This window comes from Podarcis gaigeae, assembly GCF_964106915.1.
Source record: "Podarcis gaigeae genome assembly, chromosome: 1".
Taxonomy (NCBI): Eukaryota; Metazoa; Chordata; class Lepidosauria; order Squamata; family Lacertidae; genus Podarcis; species Podarcis gaigeae.
In genome coordinates this window covers 6,546,862-6,571,361 of record NC_139678.1, presented here as the reverse complement: position 1 = coordinate 6,571,361, position 24,500 = coordinate 6,546,862, and the positions used below count along the sequence as shown (strand labels likewise).

Genomic DNA, 24,500 nt, shown 5'->3' with positions numbered 1-24,500 from the left:
GCCTGTACCACTCCTAGGTTGGACATTCAAAGGACAAAAATTACATCAAAACCTGATGTATAAGCTTAAGACACAATCTAGCACAAGTTCTCCCATGCAAAATAAACTGAAATGACAAGAGAGTACAGTGGTACCTCAGGTTAAGTATTTAATTCATTCCGGAGGTCCCTTCTTAACCTGAAACTGTTCTTAACCTGAAGCACCACTTTAGCTAATGGGGCCTCCTGCGGCAGCTGCGCCGCCAGAGCACAATTTCTGTTCTCATCCTGTACCCGAGGTACTATTTCTGGGTTAGTGGAGTCTGTAACCTGAAGCGTATGTAACCTAAGCGTATGTAACCCAAGGTACCACTGTACTGCAAGAATTTGGATTGAGCCCTGACTTACCTGGTTGCTTTTCTGCAACTCTTGAACCTTCTTGGCAAATTCCTTGGCTTCTGTCTGGACTTGCTGCTCTAACTTCTCCACTCTTCTCTGGATTCTTTCATCTAGCAACTTGAGTTCATTGATATGATTCACAAATTCTTCTTGTAATCTGAAAGGTGTTTTTTTATAAATGGTTTGAGAAAACAAATTGCAGTATTGTGATGACATTGTGTGATTGGTGTTACCAAATAGTTCTGAAGGCACTGGTGAAGGTACATCAGTACTAAGACTGAAATGCTTAAAAAAACACACACACCACACAACCTAACTTCTACAGCATTTCATTTTATTATAAGCATTTCTGTCCTACCCTTCCCCTGTATCCCAAAAACTTCAGTCCCTAGTCTAATTGAAGTCTTCTTGCAGGATCCTAATTTGTCCAAAGTGATACTTTCACAGCACACTTCTGGCCGTGAATGAGTTTAGATAAGGACAACCATATAAGTTTACCCCATTAAAAAAACAAATCTAGGCTTCACATAGCGGGTCATCCCCACACCGTAAGTCTAGCAAGTACATAGACCAGGAACAACCTTGGGACACCCAAAGACCTTTCATGCAAACATGTGGGTGCACAGTTGTATAAAACAGGAATCCCAAACTGGTCAAAAGACACACAGAGTCCCACGTCCCAGTTAAAGGATTTCAAAAGGATTTAGAAAGGCCTCTGGACCTAGTGAAGAACTAGGTTCAAGGTCCAAAGCCATTAAAGCCTGTCAGCCTTTATGTCCAGCTATGCACCTGAATAAGCTACCCTGCCAACCTTAAAAACAGCAAAAACAAACTCTAGAGGAATTGGGAAAATAAGACAGCCATGAGAAAATCGATCTGCTTATTAAAATGGATTAAAAGAATGTTGTGAAATAGCACTTAACCTTATCAAAATACCCCTGTTCACTCCATTGCACCAACACCTAGCAATTATGTCATATTGAATTCTATACTAAACTAGCAACTTGCAAGAATTGGTCAAGTATAGCAGTTTAGGGATTAATCCTCCAAGTTCCTTAACCATGCTCTTAATGTTACTTGTAGAAGCCAAAATGGCCATGTCAATAAGCCACATAAGACCCGTCCCTTCTCCAATATGGGCTTTCAGAAGAAAATTTCTCCTTTTCTCCCGTTTCCTTCTTTCTTTCTATGTTATACTTTCTCAACCCCCTTTCTACCCTCAACACGCTATTATGAAAACCACCTAGGGAGCTTGCATGGGGGACATGGAGGAGGGAGTGTCATAGCGATCCAGCGGCTTTCACAGCTGGTCTTTATTGGGTACTTATATGATTCGCACAGTGCTTGCTCTTTGTTAAGGGATGGTTAAAAGTGTTCATTGTGCGGCTGGATTATGCGGCTGGATTTTACCTTTTGGGATCAAAAGCTTCCACGCTACTTCGGGAACCTCCGCCAGGAGTCCTCCACGCCAGGCGTTCAATGTACTCATCTGCCACAAAGGGCTCCTAACCACACAAGAAAAGAATCACTTTTTTACAGCAAGCCACAGCAGGAAGTGCAAGATACATATTGTTTACACCTCGCTGAGTGAAAGCGGCTAAAAGCTTTTTCTGCAGTGAGTGCTTTACAAACCATAGATAATAGGGCCAGTGGCACTTTACACATTTGTGAACGTAAGCTAAAAATTAGGCATTTTGAATATAGTGAACATCTCGTTCAGCGCTTGCAGAACTGGCCCGCTATAAGCAGCGGCTCCCAGCCTTTTACACTCCAGGACCTGTCATTCACATCAAAGCCCAATCAGGATCTAGGCCCAATGCATTCAAGAGTGTGCTCACTCAGTGGTGACGCTAGCGATTTGCACACAGGGACCTTCCAATCCATCAGCTCAGAGAGAGGCTGGATTAGACAAGGAAAGTCGCAAGCTGTTCCCTTAAGTTTGTCAGCCTCCGCTATCAACTTCCCACACTCTAATCGTCTGCCTTTCTGCCATGCAGCTCCTTATGGGTGGAGAGGCCGTATCTCAGTTGTAGGGGAACACGCTCTGAATGCGCAAAGGGCCAGGCTCAGTGCCACCATTTCCATTTTCAAAGATCTCAGGAAGCAGTAAGCCTCTTTCCTTGCCTGTTCCTTCACTGCTGTGAATCTCACCTGCCACCCCACATTATTCATTTCTCTGTCCCAAACCCTGAGCACATTCCTATCTTCATGTGGATTGTAGACTTCATAGGAAGACTGTATCCCTTCTGTATGGCACCAGGAACACACTCTGCTTACTTTTAGAGGGTTTTTACATTTACAACATTAATAATAATAATAATAATAATAATAACAACAACAATAATAATAATAATAATAATAATAATAATAATAATAATAATAATAGGTTTCCAATCCACCCTTCACCACAAGGTCCAAGGGCAGGTTACAGCAATTCAAAAGTCAGTATTAAAAACAGCTTAAAATAAATTACAGATCAGTCCTACACAGAGTTGTAGAAGCTCATCAAGAATAGATCTTATGGGTTTTTTAAAAAATTAATTGCAATATATTTTTTCAAAAAAGGAATAAAATGAAAAAAGCAAAGAAAATGTAATCTTATGTCTTTGAGCTAATTTAAAAACCTAGATTACTGGAAAGTGATATGAGGTTTTAAAAGCATGATATTGAGGGCAATAGCAATAAGCTATCTTTTTCCAAATTCAAAGTGCTCAGAGGCCACAAGCAGTTTTTTTATTCCAGACGTTTTTAATATCAGTGCCAAGCGTTAGCACCTTGAAAAACAATGCCTGACTAGATAGACAAGTTATTCCACACCTACAGTGCGGTGAAGTTATACCACAAGTTTGTTCTGTTTAGTGGCAAAGCCAAGCTTCTCCTTTGGTTTAACTTGTCTTTTTAGCATTCCATTGCTACACTTGTTTGTAATGCGATTGTTCCATGCGGCATAGAGATTTTTTTAAAAAAAATGGTAGACATGCTCACCACACAGTTTTAAATCACCACACAGTTTTAAATCACAAGTTCAGAAACCCATTATGAATTTCGTATCTGATTCAAAGGGACAATACAAAGATCACGAGACCACTGTGAAATTTCGTATGGACATTTGCAAACATTTCCAAGAGGAATAACCATGTTAGGCTCTTGCAGCAAAAACAATCAGAGAGTCTCGTAGCTCCGTAAAAATTACGTCATAATAAATTTATTAGTCTCTAAGGAGCTTCAAGGGTCTTTGATCACATTTACAAAACTTTTTTCTGTTTATAGTTCAAGTACCTGTTGGACCCCCGTTTTAAAAAACTTGCTAGATCAGACAACAGGCCTACCTAGTCCTATATCCTGTTTCCCAACCAGACGCCCACAAGCAAAGTGTTGCAACGTGCCTCTTGATTGAGCAATGTGTATTCCCTAAGTGGCATCTGCACCCCGTAGAGTCTTTCACCAGGCAAGTGTGATGTGCAGTTCCCTCCTCAACAGAGATTGTCTGATCGCTACAGTGGTACCTTTGGTTACGTACTTAATTTGTTCCGGAGGTCCGTTCTTAACCTGAAACTGTTCTTAACCTGAAGCACCACTTTAGCTAATGGGGCCTCCCGCTGCTGCCACGCCACCACCACACGATTTCTGTTCTCATCCTGAAGCAAAGTTCTTAACCCAAGGTACTATTTCTGGGTTAGCGGAGTCTGTAACCTGAAGCATATGTAACCTGAAGTGTATGTAACCCGAGGTACCGCTGTATTATTAATACTCTACTAACCTATGGACTGGACTCCCACAATATGGGACTGCCTCTGAAGACTTCTTGGAAACCTCGGTTAACACAAAGTGCAGCTGCCATGCTGCTAACTGGGAACATCTTTAGGGAAGGTAGCTCAGCAGGTCTCTTAAACAGACAACACTACCTGTCAGTCCATTTCAGCATGAGCCTTTGTTCATCTTCTGAGACCCTCCTCTTGGTCCATATGCTATGTGACGTTAGGCAGGTGGTGACTGGGGAGAGGGTGCTCTTGACTGTGAAGCTCTGTCAATAGAATGCCCGCCCCAGAGACAATTGCCTGGTGCCAACCTTGATGTATTTTCAGCAGCAGGCAAATGCTTTTTTGTTTCCTAGGGGCAATCTGGCATGTTTTATATCCGTCAGTTTTATGTTAGATTGGTGCTCCTCAAGTGTGCAAGCTCAGTGTCCAAACAACATTATTAGCATAAAAGCCAGCCTGTACTTCCCTCCACCTCAAAATTAAGCCAGATTTACCCTTTCTGAAGAAAACCCAACATGCTAAAAAAAATCCTGTTGCCAGCAACTCATCTGCAATATCCAAATACCCATTTACAATATTAAGTCCCCATTCAGAAGCACCCAGGGACGCGGGTGGCACTGTGGGTTAAACCACAGAGCCTAGGACTTGCTGATCAGAAGGTCAGCAGTTTGAATCCCCACGACGGGGTGAGCTCCTGTTGCTCGGTCCCTGCTCCTGCCAACCTAGCAGTTCAAAAGCATGCCAAAGTGGAAGTAGATAAATAGGTACCTCTCTGGCGGGAAGGTAAACGGCGTTTCCGTGCGCTGCTCTGGTTCTCCAGAAGTGGCTTAGTCAAGCCGGCTCCCTCAGCCAATAAAGCGAGATGAGCGCCGCAACCCCAGAGTCGGTCACAACTGGACCTAATGGTCAGGGGTCCCTTTACCTCTACAGAAGCACCCAAACCTTACTGAGTGCCCAGGACTTATTCCCAGGTAAGTACAACAAAGCACAATGAAGTGGGAAGCAGGCCACCAAATGATAGTCAATGTGCTGGACAAGGTCCACTGTGGTCGTGAAATGGATAGAAACAGCACAAAATGAACATTTATGATATAATGCAGAGGAGGAATGTTTATTCCAATGGAAGGTCAATTTCTTCTGTATACCTGCCAACTGTGAGAACATTCTACACTGCCCACTTTTTCTGTAATCTATTAACAATACATATTGCATTGCTAGCTAATGGGGCTGCCTGCAAAACTGGAAGACTCTATATGGCCTACACTTAATTGTAAAGCCAGTAATCATGCCAAAAGTTCTTAAAAACTTTAGGCAAGTGGCATATTGTCTAGCACAGTGGTACATTTACAGTGCAACCCTTACCATTACTCAGAAACTAAGCCCAACTGAATTTAGGAGACACACTCTCCAGCTAAGTACGCAGAGCGCCACAGACCTAGAGATCCAAGGTTCACATTCTCTGGAAACCTCTTTGTATTTAAGGATGGCTGATAGATCTGCACAGATGAAATCATCTGTTTCCCCCTCTCTTCCACTAATCACATAGGCCATGTTACAGTACGATGAGTGCATGCCAGTGTTACATTATGTCTGGGTTACTCAAACTGCCTGGCAGGCCAGTCCCTAGGCTTTTGAACTGCCATTTGAACCATCACACAATGAATGTAATCTTCCTTTCACTGCTGCTACTTCTGGTGATTATGCTTCCTTAGCACGCCTCCCATTTACAGATAAATATTGCAGCGTTCACAGCATCATAGAATTGTAGAGTTGGAAGGGACCCCGAGGGTCATCTATTCCAACCCTCTGCTATGCAGGAATCAATTTAGAGGAAACTACAGAGGAAGTGGAAGGAAATGGAGGTAGGGTAAAACAAGGAATGAGTTCAAGGTTCTTTTGGTTGCATGTGCTTAGGCCAAGTTACAGGCACAGTTACAGTCAGGCTCTGGAATTGGGGGTTGTTCCAAAGGTAAAATACTCCCGTGCATCTTCATGCTTGTTCACAATGAAAGCCACTCCACAGGTTCTGGTACAAACTGAAACATAGGGATATAAATTTAACAGACCAACTGAGGCTATTTAACGTGCCTTGCTTTTATCATATATATTATCTATAAGTTGGGAGATGCTTGGGGCCACTTCATGGGCTGAAAGGTGGAGGAGAAATGTTTACAAAAATTAATAAAATATGGCAGCTGCTTCTTGTAGCCTGTAAACATAAACACACAAACATCCGTTTGCAGGGTATTTCAAAGAAACGTGTCCGGCCTAAGGTGTGATTGGTCACTTCGTTTAGCCAGTATCTTTCCTAGCAGGGATCCTGTCCTTGAACAGCTACAGAAGTGGAGGAAATGCAGCAAATGAAATCCCATCTCCATGCCGGCTGCACTTCTGCCTGAAATGCAGCTGTTATGGGCCCAAGGGGAAGAAAAGCCAAGAAAAGAAAGAGCGGCAACCATAGACCATCTCTTAATACAAATCAGTATATGAATTCTTCGGAAGCTTAGGGCGGCAAAGAATACTCAAGGCCAGAGCAGTGGAGGCTGTTCCAGCAGGGCAGATGGGGAGCTGCCCCACCAGCCCCCACCAGCCCGTCTTCTTACTTACAAGCACTGGCTGTCAACCTCCTCCTCCTTAGTCTGCTGCCTTTGGAGAACTCATCAGGAAAGAGGATGGAGATGAAACTGGAATTTGTTGGTTCTTTCTGACCCTGGCCTCCTTGCTTTCTGCCCTTTCAGTCCCGTCAGCACTGGACCAGGGATAGTTCAATGCCCTGATTACCTCAATATTGGAGGAAAGTGGGCTAAGACATCATTTATCAAACAAACTCTTAAGACCTTTCCCCTCCAATAAAAATAACCTTAGAAGTTCTACTACAGTATTTGGGGGGGAACAGCAGCAATGCCACCAGTTCTTGGGGGTGGGGAACTGCCTATTACTGTATTATTATTATTATTACTAATAATAATAATAATATTTTTTTATTTATACCCCGCCCTCCCCAGCCAAGGCCGGGCTCAGAGCGGCTTACAAGCAATAATAAAAACAAGATGAATGATTACAACTTAAAAACAACAATAAAATACAACATTAAAATAATGGAACATTAAAATATTAAAATGTAGCCTCATCGCAGGAGGAGAAGGAAAAGAAAGAAAAAAGGGGGGGGGAGAGAGGGAGGGAATCGAATTGGCTCTAAGCCAAAGGCCAGGCGGAACAACTCTGTCTTACAGGCCCTGCGGAAAGAAATCAGATCCTGCAGGGCCCTGGTCTCATGAGACAGAGCGTTCCACCAGGCCGGAGCCAGAGTTGAAAAGGCCCTGGCTCTGGTTGAAGCCAATCTAACTTCCTTAGGGCCCGGGACCACTAGGCTGTTATTATTTATGGACCTTGAGGCTCTCCGTGGGGCATACCAGGAGAGGCGGTCCCGTAGGTACGAGGGTCCTAGGCCGTGAAGGGCTTTAAAGGTCAAAAGCAGCACCTTAAATCTGACCCTGTACTCCACCGGGAGCCAGTGCAGCTGGAAAAGCACTGGGTGAATATGCTCCCATGGCAGAGACCCCGTGAGGAGCCTCGCTGCAGCATTCTGTACCCGTTGGAGTTTCTGGGACAGCTTCAAGGGCAGCCCCATTTAGAGCGAATTACAGTAGTCAAGCCTGGAGATGACCGTCGCATGGATCACTGTGGCCAGGTCGGGGCGGGAAAGGTAAGGGACCACTACTACTATTGTTGTTGTTCTGAATTTGTCTCTCTGGCTAAACTTCATCATCTTTGCAGACACAACCCAGTGAAGCATCTCACCCACCCTACTACACCTCCAAAACAGTAGATCCCCAATTTCCACCCACTGTTCACAATCTCTTGCTCCCCATCTCATTCACCCTGTGCCACACATGAGGCTTCCCAATTTGTTATTATTATTTAATCCTAGTAAAGCATCAACACCAACAGCTGCGTAACAAGCAAATAACCCAGTAGGAGAATCTTTTGCCTGTCGCTGCATCTCCATCTGGGGGGGGGGGGGTCATTTCTCCATTTCACGTGGCTGTCAAAGTAAGGGGTCAGGGGAAAGTCCAGGTACTAGACACTTTTACCCCCCCCCCCATCCTTTCGCCTCTAAGACCAACCTTGTGCCTCCCTATTTCTGACCTAACAGATACAAGATGTTACCCCACTACATCGCTGACAGCTGCCCCTCCCCACCTTTCCCTGCAAAACACACACCCATTTTGCTCTCCCACAGGACCCTCGCTGCCCCACTGACAGCTCCCTTCCACCACCGCTTGCCTTTCCTTCCCTCTCCCCTTCAGTGACACTCCCCCCTCCCCAAAATCAGCTCAACCTAAACCCTCTTCTTCCCTCAGCAGACATAGAAAAAGTCAAGTTTATAGACAAAGGAGCATGCCATTTGCACCCCTTTGCCGCCTGAGGCTGGGACTTTGCCCACCCATCTTCCTCTCCCCTCATCTCCATGTATGAACTTAATAGAGCTTTGCTTATTTTTTGCTTGCTACTATTGTTATTATTATTATTATTATTATTATTATTATTATTTGCTTGCTATTCTTGCTATGTTGTTAATATTGTATAGATTATAAATGCTTGTTAATAGATTATAGACAGATCATACGATTTGTTAATCATATGACTTTTGCTTTAATTCTGGTGTTTTGTTTATTTCTTAGCTGTTGCTTTGTCAACAGCGTTTTTTGCAGGTTGCGACTGCTTCTCCGGTGATTTGTTAACTATTCTATATGATTTATGCTGCGTTTGTGACATTCTACGCTGCTATCGCTCATTGTCCGTAAGCCGCTCCGGGATTCATGTGAACGAAAAGCAGTATAGAAAATGCAGTAACTAAATCAATGAAACCACCCCTTGTCACTCTGCTTGCCTTCAATACTTCACTCCCCGGAGGAACAAGACCACCCCACCCCACCCCCCAAAGAAACAATCTGCCTATTTCCTCACCTCAAAGAAAACACTCCCTCCCTAGGGGGTGTCCCATTGCAGGAGAGGGGGTATCACCCCACATGGTATCATCCCAAATAAGGAGAGGGGGTGCCACCCCACATGAGAAGAGGGATACCCCCCACACATGAGGAGACAGGGTGCCACCCCACATGAGGAAAGGGTGTGCCCCCTACATGAGAAGAGGGATACCCCCCACATGATAGGGGTGCCACCCCACATGAGAAGATGGATATCCCCCCCACATGATGAAATGAGGTATCCCCCCCCATGATAGGGGGTGCCACCCCACTGAGAAGATGGATATTCACCCCACATGAGGAAAGGGTATGCCCCCCACATGAGAAGAGGGATACCCTCACATAATAGGGGTGCCACCCCACATGAGAAGATGGATATCCCCCACATGATGAAATGAGGTATCCCCCCCATGATAGGGGGTGCCACCCCACTGAGAAGATGGATATTCACCCCACATGAGGAAAGGGTGTGCCCCCCACATGAGAAGAGGGATACCCCCACATGATAGGAGGTGCCACCCCACATGAGAAGAAGGATATCCCCACACACATGAGGAGAAGGGGTGCCACCCCACATGAGAAGAAGGATATCCCCACACACATGAGGAGAGGGGGTGCCACCCCACATGAGGAAAGGTTGTGCCCCCCACATAAGAAGAGGGATACCCCCATGATGAGAGGAATATCCCCCCACATGAGAGGGAGACATTCCCCACCCCATGAGGAGGAGAGGGGAGCGGGCATCACCCCACACACCCCATTCTCTCTCGCCCCCCCCCCCATCTTGCCCCAGTGACAGCTCCCTCCTCCCACCTCGCCTCGCCCCCCTTGCCTCCGGGGGGCGCCCCCCAACCCCTCACCTCGAAGAGCTCGGGCGTGACGGCCGCCATGGCGCCGGTCCCTGCTCCGTCGCCTTCCCTCAGCCGCCCCCGCAGGCCCGCCACCCGCCGCCCGGACCAGGCCTCCTCCATGGCCTCTCTCGGCGGCGGCGGCGGCCGAGGCCCGAGCTCTCCTCCTCCTCCTCTCGCGGCTGCTGCTCCTCCTCCGCCGGAAACCGTCCCTCACCAGGCCGCGGCTGGGCGCTTCCCCGGCTCCTCGGGGCCTGCGAGGCGGCTCCGCCCAGGCAGAGGCGCCCCAGTCAGCTGCTGCTGCTGCTGCTGCTGCTGCCGGCGCTGTCGCCGCCGCCGCCGGCTAGGCCCCAAAGCCGCGCCTCGGAGGAAGCGGGAAGGCCCGGCGGAGGAAGGCGGCCTGAGGGGGGCTGAGGAGGCGGAGGCCGCTCCTGAGGAGAGGGGCGAGGGGAGGGGCGCAGGCCTGTCAGCAGAGTCAGTGGGGGGCTTCTGAAAAGGGGGGTATCCCACGGAGCGACGTGGGGAGGGGGGTCTCCTTCTGGTAACAAGGGTAGGAAGGTGAGAATATATATATATTTATATTCCATATATATATATATATTGAAAGACGGTTGGGGAGTTTAAGACAGGGCTTTGGGGGGGGGAGGAATTTGCTCCAGGGGTCGGAAGACCCTCTAAATAGGGGAGCTCTAAATAGGGGACCCCTACTCTGTGCACTGCAAGAGGTTCTGGTTTGTGCAAGAACAGAAAAAGGGAGAGAGAGATCTGGTTCCTTGTGTCTGCTTTTTTTCCTGATTGCAAGGGTGCAATTAGGGTGCATGCTCCCCATTGCAAGGGGATAGTGGGGTTGGGGGTCCTTAGCCTGGAACTGGTAGGGGGTCTCCGCTTTTGGAGCGTTGCATTTGCTGATCTGCAGAGCTAGGGCGTTGTTTGGGGCACCTGCGACTTTTTGAAGGCCTGCTACCCCGGGGAAGCGAATCTTCGGAGGGTGGTTGTTGTTTTTTAAATAGATTTGGGGTTGGGGCACAGCTGGTGAGAGGGGTGCCCTAACCTGTGGGCCAAATTCTGGTTGAGGAACAGGGGAGCTCATCCAGGGAAGAAGCTAGCAGTGGCTCTGGGGTTGAGGAGCTGGTGGTTCCGGATCAGAAATTTCCCTTGGCACCCGAATGATTCCTGCAAGAAGAAATTCCTAGGCCGTCACGGACGTGGTGATCCTTTGCGATCCGTTAAGCCGCCCGCAATGGCCTTGAGGGGACTCTGGCTCGTCGGCCACGAACAAGGGTCCTGTGGCACCGTGCTGTTTTCCAGGTAATATGCTGTAGTGAACCTACGTAAGCACAGGTCAGTATGTTCCTTTCACCACCCAGTGGCTGTTTCCCTGCCCTCTCTCGGCCATTGTGAAGCAGAATGGCCTCTTGTGAGTTGAGCCATCCCATAAGGAGCATCTCTGTAAGTGATGGGTCATATCTCGATGACAGAACGCCGTGCTTTGCATTCAGAAGTTTCCAGGTTCAACCCTGGGTATCTGCAGTCAAAATAGATTGGGCAGATTCAATGAGAAAGACCCTCCTCCTCCGCCGCCTGAAACTTTGAAAAGCTGTTGCCAGTCAGAGTAGACAGCATTGGGCTGGATAGTTTGAACCGATGCAAAACAACTTCTGTGGTTGCTGTTCCTGCGTAGCTGTTCTCCTGCCCAGTTTCCCCTGGGATTGCCAGCTTGAGATAAAGACTGAGGGTGATCTCCCTTAGAGGAACCAGCCCACCAATGACATTGTGACATACTGTGATTTTGATTACCTAGCATGTGAGCCAAGGCATCTGAAAACAAAGGGCATATTTACACTACGTTCCCTCTCCCCAAAGATTCCAGGCAATTGTAGTTTGGAGCATCTGCATGGGATAGCGCTCCAACAAACCCGAGCTACAATTACCAAGATCCTTTTCAAAAGTCATGGCAGTTTAAATTCTTCCTATACAGTAAGCCTGCAACCCACGCACAGGTTGCATTCTGGGGACTACGCCTAAAGCCAAAATTGCATATAGTCAAAAGACATTGGGTGCAATGGTGGGTAGGATTGCCAGAGACTTTTTTCCTGGACACCCACCCTCTTTTTATTATTTGCACGTAAAGGTGAATGTGCATAAGTTAAATGTGCATACGTTGCAGGCACAGTGTATTGATGGTGGTGGCTCCTCTGTGTGACGGATACACAGCACAGTGACATTGTATTTTGGGTGGTGGGGCCCACAGGAGGCAATTATTTAGCATTATTTCTCTAGTACAGCATTGCCTTCCTGAACAGGACCAAGAATGTGGTTGTCACCAGTTCAAGGCTGCAATCACAAAACCCTAGTGGCAACTTGCTCTGTGTGTTTGTGTCTCAGCTGCTCCAAAGGCCAGTGTAATTGACTGAGCTCTGCCTCCTCTCCACCTTCATGGCTGGAAAAAAGAGATTGGAGCTCATGGAGCTTAGCAGAAAACAGTGGAACACTCCCAGTTGCAAGCAGAATCATGGACCCCTTCCCCGTTTTTCTGGAGTGGCTATTTGGAATAGCAACACTCCAAACAATGCATAAAACAGGTTGGTGACATGTTCCTCCATATTGCAGAGAAAGACCTTAGAAACCACATCATGTCCTAAACAATACCTCCAATATTATACCATTTTCCTCCTGTTTCCCCACGGGGACCAAATTCTTGGCAACCTTGGATGGGCTAATTGCCCTGGGTCCTGCATTTACATAGGAACAAATGCCTTAGTCTGAGTCAGACCATTAGTTCACATAGCTCAGTATTGTCTACACTGTTTAGCAGCAGCTGTCTAGGGTTTCAGCCATGCTTTTGCATGGTGGAGGAGTGGTGAGCGCCTCTCCAATCGCTATGCATGTGACATTCCATAAAATATGTATGTGGCACATGGATGTGCAGTCATGCAGGTACAGTGGTACCTCTGGATACAAATGGGATCTGTTCCAGAGCCCCATTCGCATCCTGAAGCGAACGCAACCCACGTCTGCGCGGGACACAATTTGCCGCTTCTGCACATGTGCATGACATCATTTTGACCATCTGCGCATGCGCGAGCGGTGAAACCCGGAAGTAACGCATTCCGTTACTTCCGGATCGCCGTGGAGCGCAACTCGGAAACGCTCAACTTGAAGTAACTTCAACCGAGGTATGACTATACCTAATTTTGCTTTCTCAGAAAGGAGGGGAAGAGTTTGCCTGGAGTGCCCATGTTATGGATGTGGGGAGCAGAAGGGTCTATCCCAGTATACAAAATCGTGATGAGCATGTGAACATTGCACGCACTTTCACTCGCAGTTCTCTGTTACTTTCGCATGAGCATTGGGAGAGTTAAAAAGAGAAACATAAAGAGCATATGCCAGTTCTGTAAAATCTCTACACAAACTGTGCTTGTGATTGTTGAGGTTCAGCAGTAATTGTAGTCTGCATTGTAGACTCAGGAATACTTCAGCCATCCTTCAGCCAAAATGGGAATTAGAGACAATAAATAAAAACCTTTCACCATGCCAGGTTCAAACACCGATTCCACATAATGCCAATTATCCCCTTTTGTTCATTCCTACTGTACTTTAAAGTGACACTGTCAACTTGATATTTGGAATTAAATTAATTTTGATGGGGGGAAATTGAGCTTCTGACAGTGGCGTCTTTTAAAAATAATTACTGTACAACGTAGTAGTTAAATCCAATTGTTTAATATATAAAAAAAAGGTTTTTCTGTTTTCCCGTGGATATTACAAGGGTTTGATATTTCTTTTACTCCTCTGGATAAGAGGAGAATTAACTATGGAGCTGTAGTTAATAAAGGAAGATACAGAAGCAGTTGACAATCAGTTGACGAATCAGAGCCTACAAACAGCAGTAAAGGTTTCTCAAATTTAGGGGGCTGGAAAAGGAGCACAGAAACAAATGAATTGTCTGTCTTATTGGTAATAGAACTGTAAACAGGCAGGGCTCTAGGTTTACCAAAGTATTGGGTCACAATTCAAGCCTTGGAGTGCTTGCAAAGCCTCATTTCCCTGGGTATAGATAATATCTTGTGTGAAGTGGAACTTCAGATGAAGGCCTTCGGGTACAATGGCCTGATTCATGCTGTGATTTCTCCCCAGAAAAGGATTGTGCCAAAACAGCCATTGTGCGGATCGGTGTCTTCATGGAGCCTCCACCTCACTTGTGACTTGTAAAAACAGCTTGGTGAACCAAACCCTTAGGAGTTGGGTCAGTTTGGTGCCATGCAGCTCAGACCAATTTGGAGCCTGCAACAACAGCAACAACAATTTTATTATTTGTACCCCACCCATCTGACTGGGTTGCCACAGCCACTCTGGCTGGCTTTCAGCAGATAAAGAAACACACTAAATCATCAAACATTAAAAACTTCCATATACAGGGCTGCCTTCAGATGTCTTCTAAAAGTCGCATAGTTATTTATCTCTTTGACATCTGCTGGGAGGGCGTTCCACAGGGAGGGTGCCACCACCGAGAAGGCCCTCTGCCTCGTTCCGTATAACTTCACTTTTCACAGTGGGGGAACTGCCAGAAGGCCTTCGGAGCTGGGCCTCAGTGTTTGGCTGAATGTCTCAAGCAACGTAATGTTAACTTTCCTGCAACCTGTGTGCTTCCACATTGCAGACGTTACCCCACGGTTGAAAAGCGAGCAATATGCCTCAACAGAGCAAGTTATGTGGCCGTGCCTGAAGACGGCCCTTTCCTTAAAGCGCTGCTTTTCGAACTGAGGCTGGCCGATGAAGACCAGAGCTTCATAGAGCGTAGGGACGGCTGCTCCAGAATCAACAAGACTTCGGTCTATGCCCTTCAGACCGAAAGCGGCGAACTTTGGCCTGTGGTGGCCTTCCAGAAGAGCGGGTTGGTTTACGTCGGCCTCCCATTGGTAGAGCAGCCCTTGGCACCACGCCCACCTCTCATCAGCATCAGTGGGGTCTCTCAGGCTTTTGCGGTCTTGTCGGGGCTGCTGGCTTTCATGAACTCCAGCCAGAAGAGCAAAGCAGAGAGGACTACCAAAATTGGCCAGCTCCCAGGCTTGCTTATGCAGAGCTGTCCTTTTGGCACCCCGCTGGATATGAACTTGAATGGCTCGTTGTTGGAAAACAATCACATTGCTCCAAGTAGCCATCCTCAGAAACCACCAGCTTGGAGAACCAGCACACACAAGGGAAAGCCTCAAGTTAATGTCTGCATTACTGAAAAAGTCAAGTCTGTGCAGTATGACAAAAGGGATGTGTCAGACATGTGGCAGGTTTATGGAACTGTAACTTGCAAGGTGAGACACTTTCTGGCGCAAATCTCTCTAACCTATTTGACACATGAATGCACCTGGGAAAGCAAAAATTCAGCTCATTTTTATCTTGGCATATGGGGAAGCTGAACCTAATATTTTTAATGCTTCAGCATGCCGCAGAGGAAATGCTTCTTTTTTTAGATTTGTGAACTATACCAAACTGAAAATCCCGCTTTACAGATATGCTCTTGCGTATCTCCCTCCTAGTTTTGCTAGCTGAATAAAGAGTTAAAAGATGCCACTGCTAATTTCGATATCATTTTTCAGTGTTTAGATTTCATCCTGCGGCGCTTGCATTATTCATCCTCATAATAGCCCTGCGAGCTGAGAGACACTGTCTCAGTTCAGACATTGTAGGTTGTACTTGTAATAAATTACAATAGTAAGAATAGTAATGAAAGCGATAATACAATTCTAGTTAAAGTCAGCAACATCTGGAAGGTCGGAGGTTCCTTTTAAAGGGTAAAGGGACCCCTGACCATTAGGTCCAGTCGTGACCGACTCTGGGGTTGCGGTGCTCATCTCGCTTTATTGGCCAAGGGAGCTGGCATACAGTTTCCGAGTCATGTGGTCAGCATGACTAAGCCGCTTCTGGCAAACGAGAGCAGCGCACGGAAACGCCATTTACCTTCCCGCTGGAGCGGTACCTATTTATCTACTTGCACTTTGACGTGCTTTCGAACTGCTAGGTTGACAGGAGCAGGGACCGAGCAACGGGAGCTCACCCCGTCATGGGGATTCGAACTGCTGACCTTCTGATCGGCAAGTCCTAGGCTCTGTGGTTTAACCCACAGCGCCACCCGCATCCCCGCTATTATAGCTATTAACTATTTAAAGGGAAGCCTTTCTAGGAGGTTGTGAATTGGGCCGTTCTCTAAGGAGGTCTCTTCCGTTCTCGTGTATAACTAGGGATGCTTTGAAGACTTCTCTTTTTTTGTCTTTTAAGTGCGACATCGAAGGCACTGCTCCCAACGTGACCATCAGCTTGAACCTCCCTGCCAACGGCTCTCCTCTCCAGGATATTTTGGCCCACCCTTGCGTTATGTCCCTCGACTCCGCCGTTCTGACTTCCAGCAGCGTTGACATAATGGACGACTCCGCGTTCAGCGGGCCTTACAAATTCCCTTTAATACCTCCTGCGGACCCCTTCGACCTGTGCTTTTATACTTCCCAGGTAAGGCTGCACGATTTGCAATGTTAATCCGGCAGCGGGGCCAGGCACTTGCCAGAGTCGGTACCCCAGCAAGATCCCCTGGCCCTCCTCCTCCTCGCTCTTCTCCCACCCTCTGGCCTGGTGAGGATGACCATGTGAGCAGCAACAGCAGTGAGATAAGAAGCAGGTTGCACCACTGGTGATGAAGTGGTGGGGATCGGGACCTGATCTGGAGAAGGAAAAGGGGGGGGAGAGGGAGGATGGTGGCTTATGTCATGGATGCTTTAGCTGTAATTTCTAGTTTGGGCATTGAATTACAAGAGGATCTGTCCTGGAGTGTCAACACAAGGGGGCTTGTGAAGAAGGCGCAGCAGAGACTGTACTTTTTGAGAATTCTAAGGAAAAACCATCTTCCGCAGAAACTGCTGCTTGCCTTCTATCACTGTGCCATTGAGAGCGTGCTCACTTATGGCTTATGTGTGTGGTACAGAAGCTGTACTACCCAGGACAGGATAGGGTTGTTCAGAGTTGTTAAGGCAGCAGAGAGCATTGTTGGCTGCCCACTTTCCACCTTAGAGCACATTTATGCCACAAGGTGCCAGAGGAAGGCACTGGACATAGTAAAAGATCCATCGCATCCTGGTCACTGTCTCTTCGAGCTCCTGCCGTTGGGACGGAGATACAGGACGATGAAGACAAGAACGAGTCGTCTTAAGAAGAACTTCTTCTCCAGAGCGATCTCGGCCCTGAATGGGAAGCCTGGACTCTGAAAGTCATCTAATCTTCCTTGCTGTATTATACTATATTGTTTTAATTAGCGTTTCTATAGTTGTTTTGATTTTGTGTGGAGTGCCCTACCTGGGTGGATGGAGCAGCCAAGTAATTCCGTGGTCCCCGAGAGGGGGCAATGACAATAAAGATATTATTATTATTATTATTATTATTATTATTATTATTATTATTATTACATTACAAGGGGTGAACTGGGTGACCCTTGGGATCCTTTGCAAGTCTAAGATTCTATGAGCAGGAAAGAATCTGGGCTGGCACACTTACCAGATTTATGAAGGCTGCAGAAGCAAGAGACCTGCCTGCCTGCCTGATCAGTTATCCATTGAAAAATACTTATCATATGTGCCCGTCTTGGCCTGGGTTATTTATTTACAGCATGGCACCACGTAATGTGGAGTTTAAGGGTTAAAAGCAACACTTTAAAGCTGGGCGCTGTCAGACTGACACAGCACAGGTGCAATATCATCAAATTATCAGTCCCGGTTAATAATCTTGCGCCCCTTTCCCTGACCAACTGTGGTTTCCGGACTGTTTTTAAATGCAGCCGCACGTACAGAGATTTACATCTATGGAAGGCAAAGTTACAATCACACCTTCCTGTATAATAACATGGCCTCCGATAACAAAGCCTGGTCTCTTCTCATCTTTGTCTCTCTGAAAGGAATCTGCAAGTTAGCAATGGCCCTCCATCTCATTACATGCTTTGAGTGTGGCACTGGGCAAGTTATTGGCCTCCATCCTAGAAATATTTCCAGCACCCTGCTGATCGGTGGTTTAGAGAATCTAGCTTGCAAATGAGTTGTTAATTCCTGTTTTCCATCAGAATTAAGCACTTTCTGCCTAATTATCTTACTGTTTAGCAATCAGAGAGTTTATATCTGACATCTGGACGCTGTCAACCCATTTTAATTTTATTTATTTTACTTTATTCTAGAATTTGCACTCTATCGTGCCTCCAAAGAGGCCTCTGGGCAACTTGAAAACCCGCAACCATAAAAAAGCCTACAACCCATCAATTGACAAAACGCATAAGAATGGTTTTAAAATATGAATATAAGGAATTCAACTCTCTCTCCTCCCGCTCAGGTGCCTGTTCCACCAATTTTGGGGTTTTATCAGCTAAAAGAGGAAGAATCACAGTGGAAGTTCACCGTTCACCTGAAGCTTCATGAAAGTGTGAAAAACACTTTTGAGTATTGTGAGGCCCGTATTCCCTTTCTCAACAGGTGAGAATCATGCAATTGTCCCCTTTTTTCTGGGAGTGGGATTTTCAAGAACCAACATGTTTCCCTCCTTGGGTGCAGGTAAACGTTGTCGCTGGAAGGAGGTTTGAAATAGAGCATAGGACAGATCATATCTAGCCCAATGTTGGGAAACCACTGACCTTCCAGATGTTGCTCAGTGCTGCTCATCACAATGGGCAATGAGTAAGGACTGGACCAGCAGTTCACCTTTTACCAATATGATGGAAATGGGAGAGGTGTCTCCACTCACCCTACAGCTGGAACAACAGCTGGAGCCAGTGTGGTGTGGTTAAGAGCGGTGGTCTCGTAATCTGGGGAACCGGGTTCGCGTCTCCGCTCCTCCACATGCAGCTGCTGGGTGACCTTGGTCAGTCACACTTCTCTGAAGTCTCTCAGCCCCACTCACCTCACAGAGTGTTTGTTGTGGGAGAGGAAGGGAAAGGAGAATGTTAGCCGCTTTGAGACTCCTGAAGGGGAGTGAAAGGCGGGATATCAAATCCAAACTCTTCTTCTTCTTCTCTTTATAACAGAGGAGTGACGAAGGCTACTGCTTACATCGTCTCCTTTGCACCAAATTCACCTTGTACAAAAACTGTGTATTGTTACTGGTTATTTAATGAAGGGGTTCCAGGTAAGCCCCAGGTTGCTGTAACGGGGTTTGTTCTTCTGTTGGCGACAGGGGACCCATTACACACCTGGAATACAAAGTTAGCTACGGCCAGCTGGAGGTGGCGAAAGAGAAAAGCTTGCTGGTTTGGGTCATAGGTAAGATAAAACCTATTCCCCCCCCCCTTTCCTACTGAAGGATGGCTGCTTACTGAACTTGTTTGAAAAGGCATCACAGCCACCTTGCTGGCTGCTCCATCCACTCTTGGTCCGTGGGAAGACCAGCCAAGTCCTCATTAAAGCCCTTTCCCTCCCGGTGGGCTTTGCCAACCAGGACTTCTTTTACTTCTCTAGCATAGAGTTGGTGGCCAAGAGTGTGAGCTCTGAACTCAGGCCAGGCATGCTCTCATCTCAGGCAAAAACTCACAGTGCATGCGCAGGTTGCGATTCGGCGCTTCTGCGCATGCACAAAGAGTGATTTAGCGCTTCTGCGCATGCACAACTGCTTAAAGCTGGAAGTAACCCATTCCGGTACTTACGGGTTTTGGCGGTCCGTAACCCAAAAAAACACAACCTGAAGCGTCTTGTAACCCGAGGTATGATGATGATAATAATAATAATAACAAACCTTTATTGTCACTACACCACCTGTGTGCAGTGAAATTAAATGAGCCCCCCTCTCCACCACATATACACTCAGTCTTGTTCGCGCTCTGTGTGCTTGTCGGAAGTCAATTACACCACTATTTTTTTCCATTCAGCAGCCCAACAGCCCACGGATAAAAACTGTTCTTTAACCTGTTGGTGCGGCTGACTATACTTCTGTATCTCCTGCCCGAAGGTAGGAGATTAAAGAAGTGCTGGCCAGGGTGTGAGTTGTCCCTAAGAATTTTCCTCGCTCTCCTGAGGCAGCGGTCTCCCGCGATGTCATCTAGCGAACTCCGAGGACAGCCCATGATGTCATGTGCAGCCAGCGACTCCTTGAATAGACTTGAGCAAATAATTCTCAGCACTCGGTCTGATTTAATTCGCAGGCCTATTGTAGTTCCCATTTACTCTGATTCCCATGAAAAGAGCTGGATTGTACTTTATTGGCATCGCTGGTGTCTCACTTTGTGAACAAGTTCCCAAGCTGCAGTTGTCAGATACGGGACACTTAATTCTTGGAACTGCTTATTCTGATAATTGGGTTAGCCAAAATTTAAAACCTTGGCTCAGCCTCAGAAAATCTTAAATGGCACCTGAGGATATTTTCCTCTTGGTTGTCAAATTCCCTCTATGCCCTGCAGTCCCTTCCTAGGTTGCCTTTAGGCAAACCACAAACAATTCTCTCCGCCTCAGTCCTTCTTGCCTCCATCTGCAGTATGGGGATAAAAAATACTGACCTACATTATGAAGCTTGCTGTAAGGGGGACTGAAATAAACCTTAACAATGTGAAGCGCCTGGAATATTCCAATGTCAGGTGTCAATTCTAAATGATGCAATGTATTTATTTCAGCAATTTGTATACCACTTACACACAGTTGTCTCGGAGTAGCGTGCTGGTGAGCCAATACAATAAGACAAAAATGTCTTAAATCAGAATTCAGTTAAAATGCCTGCCAAAAAAAAATTTTTTTTAAAGTAAGTTTTGAAGGTGCCGCATTTGTAAAGCTCAGTCATTTAGTGCTACGGTGCCTAAACTTTAGAGATCCCTGCCTGGTGAGATCAAGCAGGCAACTTCACCATGCTTCGCCTGCTAAAAACATTATTGGAGACACGCTTGGAAAATTGAGGAAATTTTAATCTGTTTCAGTATTTTAATTTTTGTACGTTTTAAAGTATGGCTGCACATTTTTCTTGGTTTTATTGTTTCCTCTTTTTGAAACCACTTTGAGGTTGTGTGTGTGTGTGTGTGGTTCTTTTTTACAATCAGTGTATAAATTTTACGAAATAAAATAAATAAACGGGGGGGGGGGGTTCCGTCTGACCTCAACTGGAAGGGAGTTCCACAGAGCTCCTGCTGGTTATGAGCTGTGCATTCAAGCCATGGGGAACCACTAACAGTTACTCTTCTTCTTCTTCTTCTTCTTCTTCTTCTTCTTCTTCTTCATAGCATTTGGATTTAGGTCCAAAGCAGAGGTGCAGGTGTGGCCAGATCCATGTGTTTAAACCAGACAAAAAGTGGGGAGGGTGACTGATTTAAAGATCAATGGGCTGGGCTTCTTTCAGCCTTCGCTCAGGACTTAAAGTACCCCAGGTGGGGCTGCCCCAGCAGTTCTCTCAAGTTACGAGTGGTCCCTTTAGGAGCTGGTTCTCATGGGCTCCAAATCTTGGGCTTCACCCCCCCCCCCTTTCTCAGAAGTCATAAAGGTAAAGGGACCCCTGACCATTAAGTCCAGTCATGACCGACTCTGGGGTTGCGGTGCTCATCTCGTTTCATTGGCCGAGGGAGCCGGCGTACAGCTTCTGGGTCATGTGGCCAGCATGACTAAGCCGCTTCTGGCGAACCAGAGCAGCGCATGGAAACGCCATTTTTACTCCTGCCGGAGTGGTACCTATTTATCTACTTGCACTTTGACGTGCTTTCGAACTGCTAGGTTGGCAGGAGCTGGGACCGAGCAACGGGAGCTCACCCTGTTGCGGGGATTCGAACCTCCAACCTTCTGATTGGCAAGCCCTGGGCTCTGTGGTTTAACCCACAGCGCCACCCGCATCCCTTCTTAGAAGCCTTACATAAATGCTATTGCTATTGTTGCAACTCTGAAACCTTTCTTTTTCCTTTAAAGGACAAAAATTCCCCAAGTCATTGGAAATATCCCTTTCTGGGACTGTCGCTTTTGGCGCCTTGAATCAGGAGCAGCAGATTGACCCTGTGTGCACTGGAAACACCACTTACATCAAAGTAAGTCGTCAGCTTCAAGAGAAGCTGGGTCTTAATTGTGCAGTTGTGTGTCGTCGTCGCCCTGCCCCCCCCCCAAAAAAATGGATGGACTTGGGCACTGTTTTCATCAAGAAACTTTATAAGGGCCTTCAACCTGGATATGGGTAGATGTTAGTAAACAAGAGGGACACGGGCATTTTCCGTTCCTGTCATCCAATTCTACTCTCTTATATGCAGGAATACTGAAACAGTTCAAGGGGTGTGAGAGCCTTCACTAGCTGTAGGAAGTAACCTCCTTGTGCAAAGATTAAGTAAAGGTCAAGGGACCCCTGACTGTTGGGTCCAGTCGTGGCCGACTCTGGAGTTGCGCGCTCATCACGCTTTATTGGCCGAGGGAGCCGGCATACAGCTTCTGGGTCATGTGGCCAGCATGACTAAGCCGCTTCTGGCGAACCAGAGCAGCGCACGGAAACGCCGTTTACCTTCCCGCCAGAGCGGTCCCTATTTATCTACTTGCACTTTGACGTGCTTTCAAACTGCTAGGTTGGCAGGAGCAGGGACCGAGCAACAGGAGCTCACCCCGTCGCGGGGATTCGAACCGCCAACCTTCTGATCGGCAAATCCTAGGCTCTGTGGTTTACCCCACAGCGCCACCTGCGTCCCCGTGCAAAGATTAGATACACCATATTTTCCCGTGTATTCGACGAGGTTTTTTGACTCAAAAATCCTGTCAAAAAACTAGGGTCGTCCAATACATGGATAGCGGCATTGGGGGCGGGGGAGAAGCGACGCAGCAGCCAGCTGGTTGGGAGCGCAACTTTCTCCGATGTCGCTGTGCGCGGGAAATGATCTAAGGAGTGTTTCCTGCCCGCAGCTGCGTGGGGTGAGAAGCTCAACAACTTTGGGCCATCTCCTCTCTTTTTCTTAAAATTGTGTCCCCCCAAATAGGGGGGGGGTCTTATACATGGGGGCGTCGTATAGACGGAAAAATACAGTATATTCTACCTAGTCGATGGGGATAGGGAGGTGTTTGAGCAGAGGATCTGTACATCTTACTGTTTTCTGCTTTGCTGCGCTTAGCTTTATTTTAGAATCCTGGATTTCACGCTGACCGGATGTTACACAGACCCGCATTCCATCCAGGTCTTTTCCTCAGGAAAACCAAAGATCAGTACAGGTGAGCCGGGTCATATCTGCCGCTGGTTTTACGTTAAAACAGAAGGACACCTTTAGCAAGGTGTATATAGGTGAACTTGCCTCGGAGCCTCCATTTCAAAATTACCTTCTGCAGAATTTATCATTATTGTTAGTAATTAAATTTCTACACCACCCATCGTGCGATGATCACAGTGCAGTTTGCCGTATAAAATACAAAAATGCAACAGAAACAATAACACACACACAGTTTAAAAGGCAATAGATTTAATTAGCCAAAAGCCTGGGAGAAAAGGAAGGTTTTTGCCCATCGCTTAAAGATATATAATGAAGGCGCCAGGCAAACCTCCCTGGGGAGAGCATTCCACAAGCAGGGAGCCACTGCAGAGAAGGCCCCGTTCTTGTGTTTCCACCCTCCGGACCTCTCGAGGAAGGGCCACACGAAGAAGGGCCTCGGATGTTGATTGCAGGGTCTGGGTCAGTTCATATAGGGAGAGGCAGTCCTTAGGTATTGTGGTCCTGAGCCATTTAAGGCTTTATAGGACAAAGCCAGCACTTTGAATTGGGCACCTGCCACCCATCTGGTCTATGGAACTGCCCACTAACAGAGCTGCAGCCTTACCTGGATTGAGCTTCAGTTTGTTGGCTCTCATCCAGTCCATTACCGAGGCAAGACACAGGTCCAGCGCTTCCACTGCCTCACTTCCATTACGTTAAAACAGAAGGACACCTTTAGCAAGGTGTAAATAGGTGAACTTGCCCTGGAGCCTCCATTTCAAAATTACCTTCTGCAGAATTTATCATTATCGTAAAGGAGAAATAGAGCTGTGTGCCATCAGCATATTGCTACCCACATGCTCCAAAATGTAGCTTTCAACTATATGATTTATTTATTATGTCTAGTATAAACATGTTTTTTTAAATTATGAAATTACAATCTCAAATGTATTTTAATCATTTGTGCTTTTGTGTGTTTTGAGATACTGTATAGTAGCTTATTTCTCTCTCTCTCTCTCCGTGTGTGTGTGTGTTTATTTTAATTTCAGCTCGAGAATTGCTTTCTTCAGATTACTACATCTGGAATTCCAAAGCCCCGGCACCTGTAGTGTATAGAACTTTACTTTTCTAATTCCCCCTCAATTTTGTACTTGAAATGGGAAAAAAGTACTGAAATGTTTTAACTGATCTGTTCATTATTTAAGACCGTGTTTGGGGGGGGGGGGAGACAACAAACATCCTTATTTCGCTTAAGCGTTGTTTATTGTTTTGTGAGCCCACGCACCCCTTCCATATTTAGCTGTAGCCAGTGACATTGTAGGCTTTCTTTCACCACCAACGCAGCCTCAATGGTCTGCAACTGGTCCTCCTGCCATTCTAGAAAT

The 24,500-nt window shown here is 46.7% G+C and overlaps 2 protein-coding genes across 3 annotated transcripts in view; one reads left to right on the top strand and one right to left on the bottom strand.

Annotated features, from left to right (window-relative positions):
• EXOC5 (exocyst complex component 5) overlaps positions 1–10,120 on the bottom strand; it is a 33,114-nt gene extending 22,994 nt beyond the window's left edge. Inside the window, exons 1-3 of the mRNA XM_083733936.1 lie at positions 9,990–10,120; positions 1,788–1,882; positions 387–534 (exon numbers count right to left, since the gene is read on the bottom strand). Of these exons, the coding sequence (XP_083590062.1) occupies positions 387–534; positions 1,788–1,882; positions 9,990–10,100 (354 nt within the window). The 5' untranslated portion in view covers positions 10,101–10,120. The remainder of the gene's footprint in view (positions 1–386; positions 535–1,787; positions 1,883–9,989) is intronic.
• A 320-nt stretch (positions 10,121–10,440) lies between these two features.
• Positions 10,441–24,299, top strand: AP5M1 (adaptor related protein complex 5 subunit mu 1). 2 transcript variants are annotated; one of them, XM_083735813.1, is made up of 8 exons: positions 10,441–11,285; positions 14,638–15,286; positions 16,251–16,478; positions 18,336–18,475; positions 19,173–19,258; positions 21,869–21,984; positions 23,044–23,140; positions 24,165–24,299. In XM_083735813.1, the coding sequence occupies exons 1-8, from the start codon at positions 11,218–11,220 to the stop codon at positions 24,245–24,247; spliced, it is 1,467 nt and encodes a 488-aa protein (XP_083591939.1). In that variant the 5' UTR covers positions 10,441–11,217; the 3' UTR covers positions 24,248–24,299. The 2 variants fall into 2 exon arrangements, with proteins under 2 accessions (XP_083591939.1, XP_083591940.1); XM_083735814.1 differs by lacking the exon at positions 24,165–24,299 and adding an exon at positions 23,859–23,882 and having other exon boundaries at positions 23,044–23,200.
• The last annotated feature ends 201 nt before the right edge of the window (positions 24,300–24,500 follow it).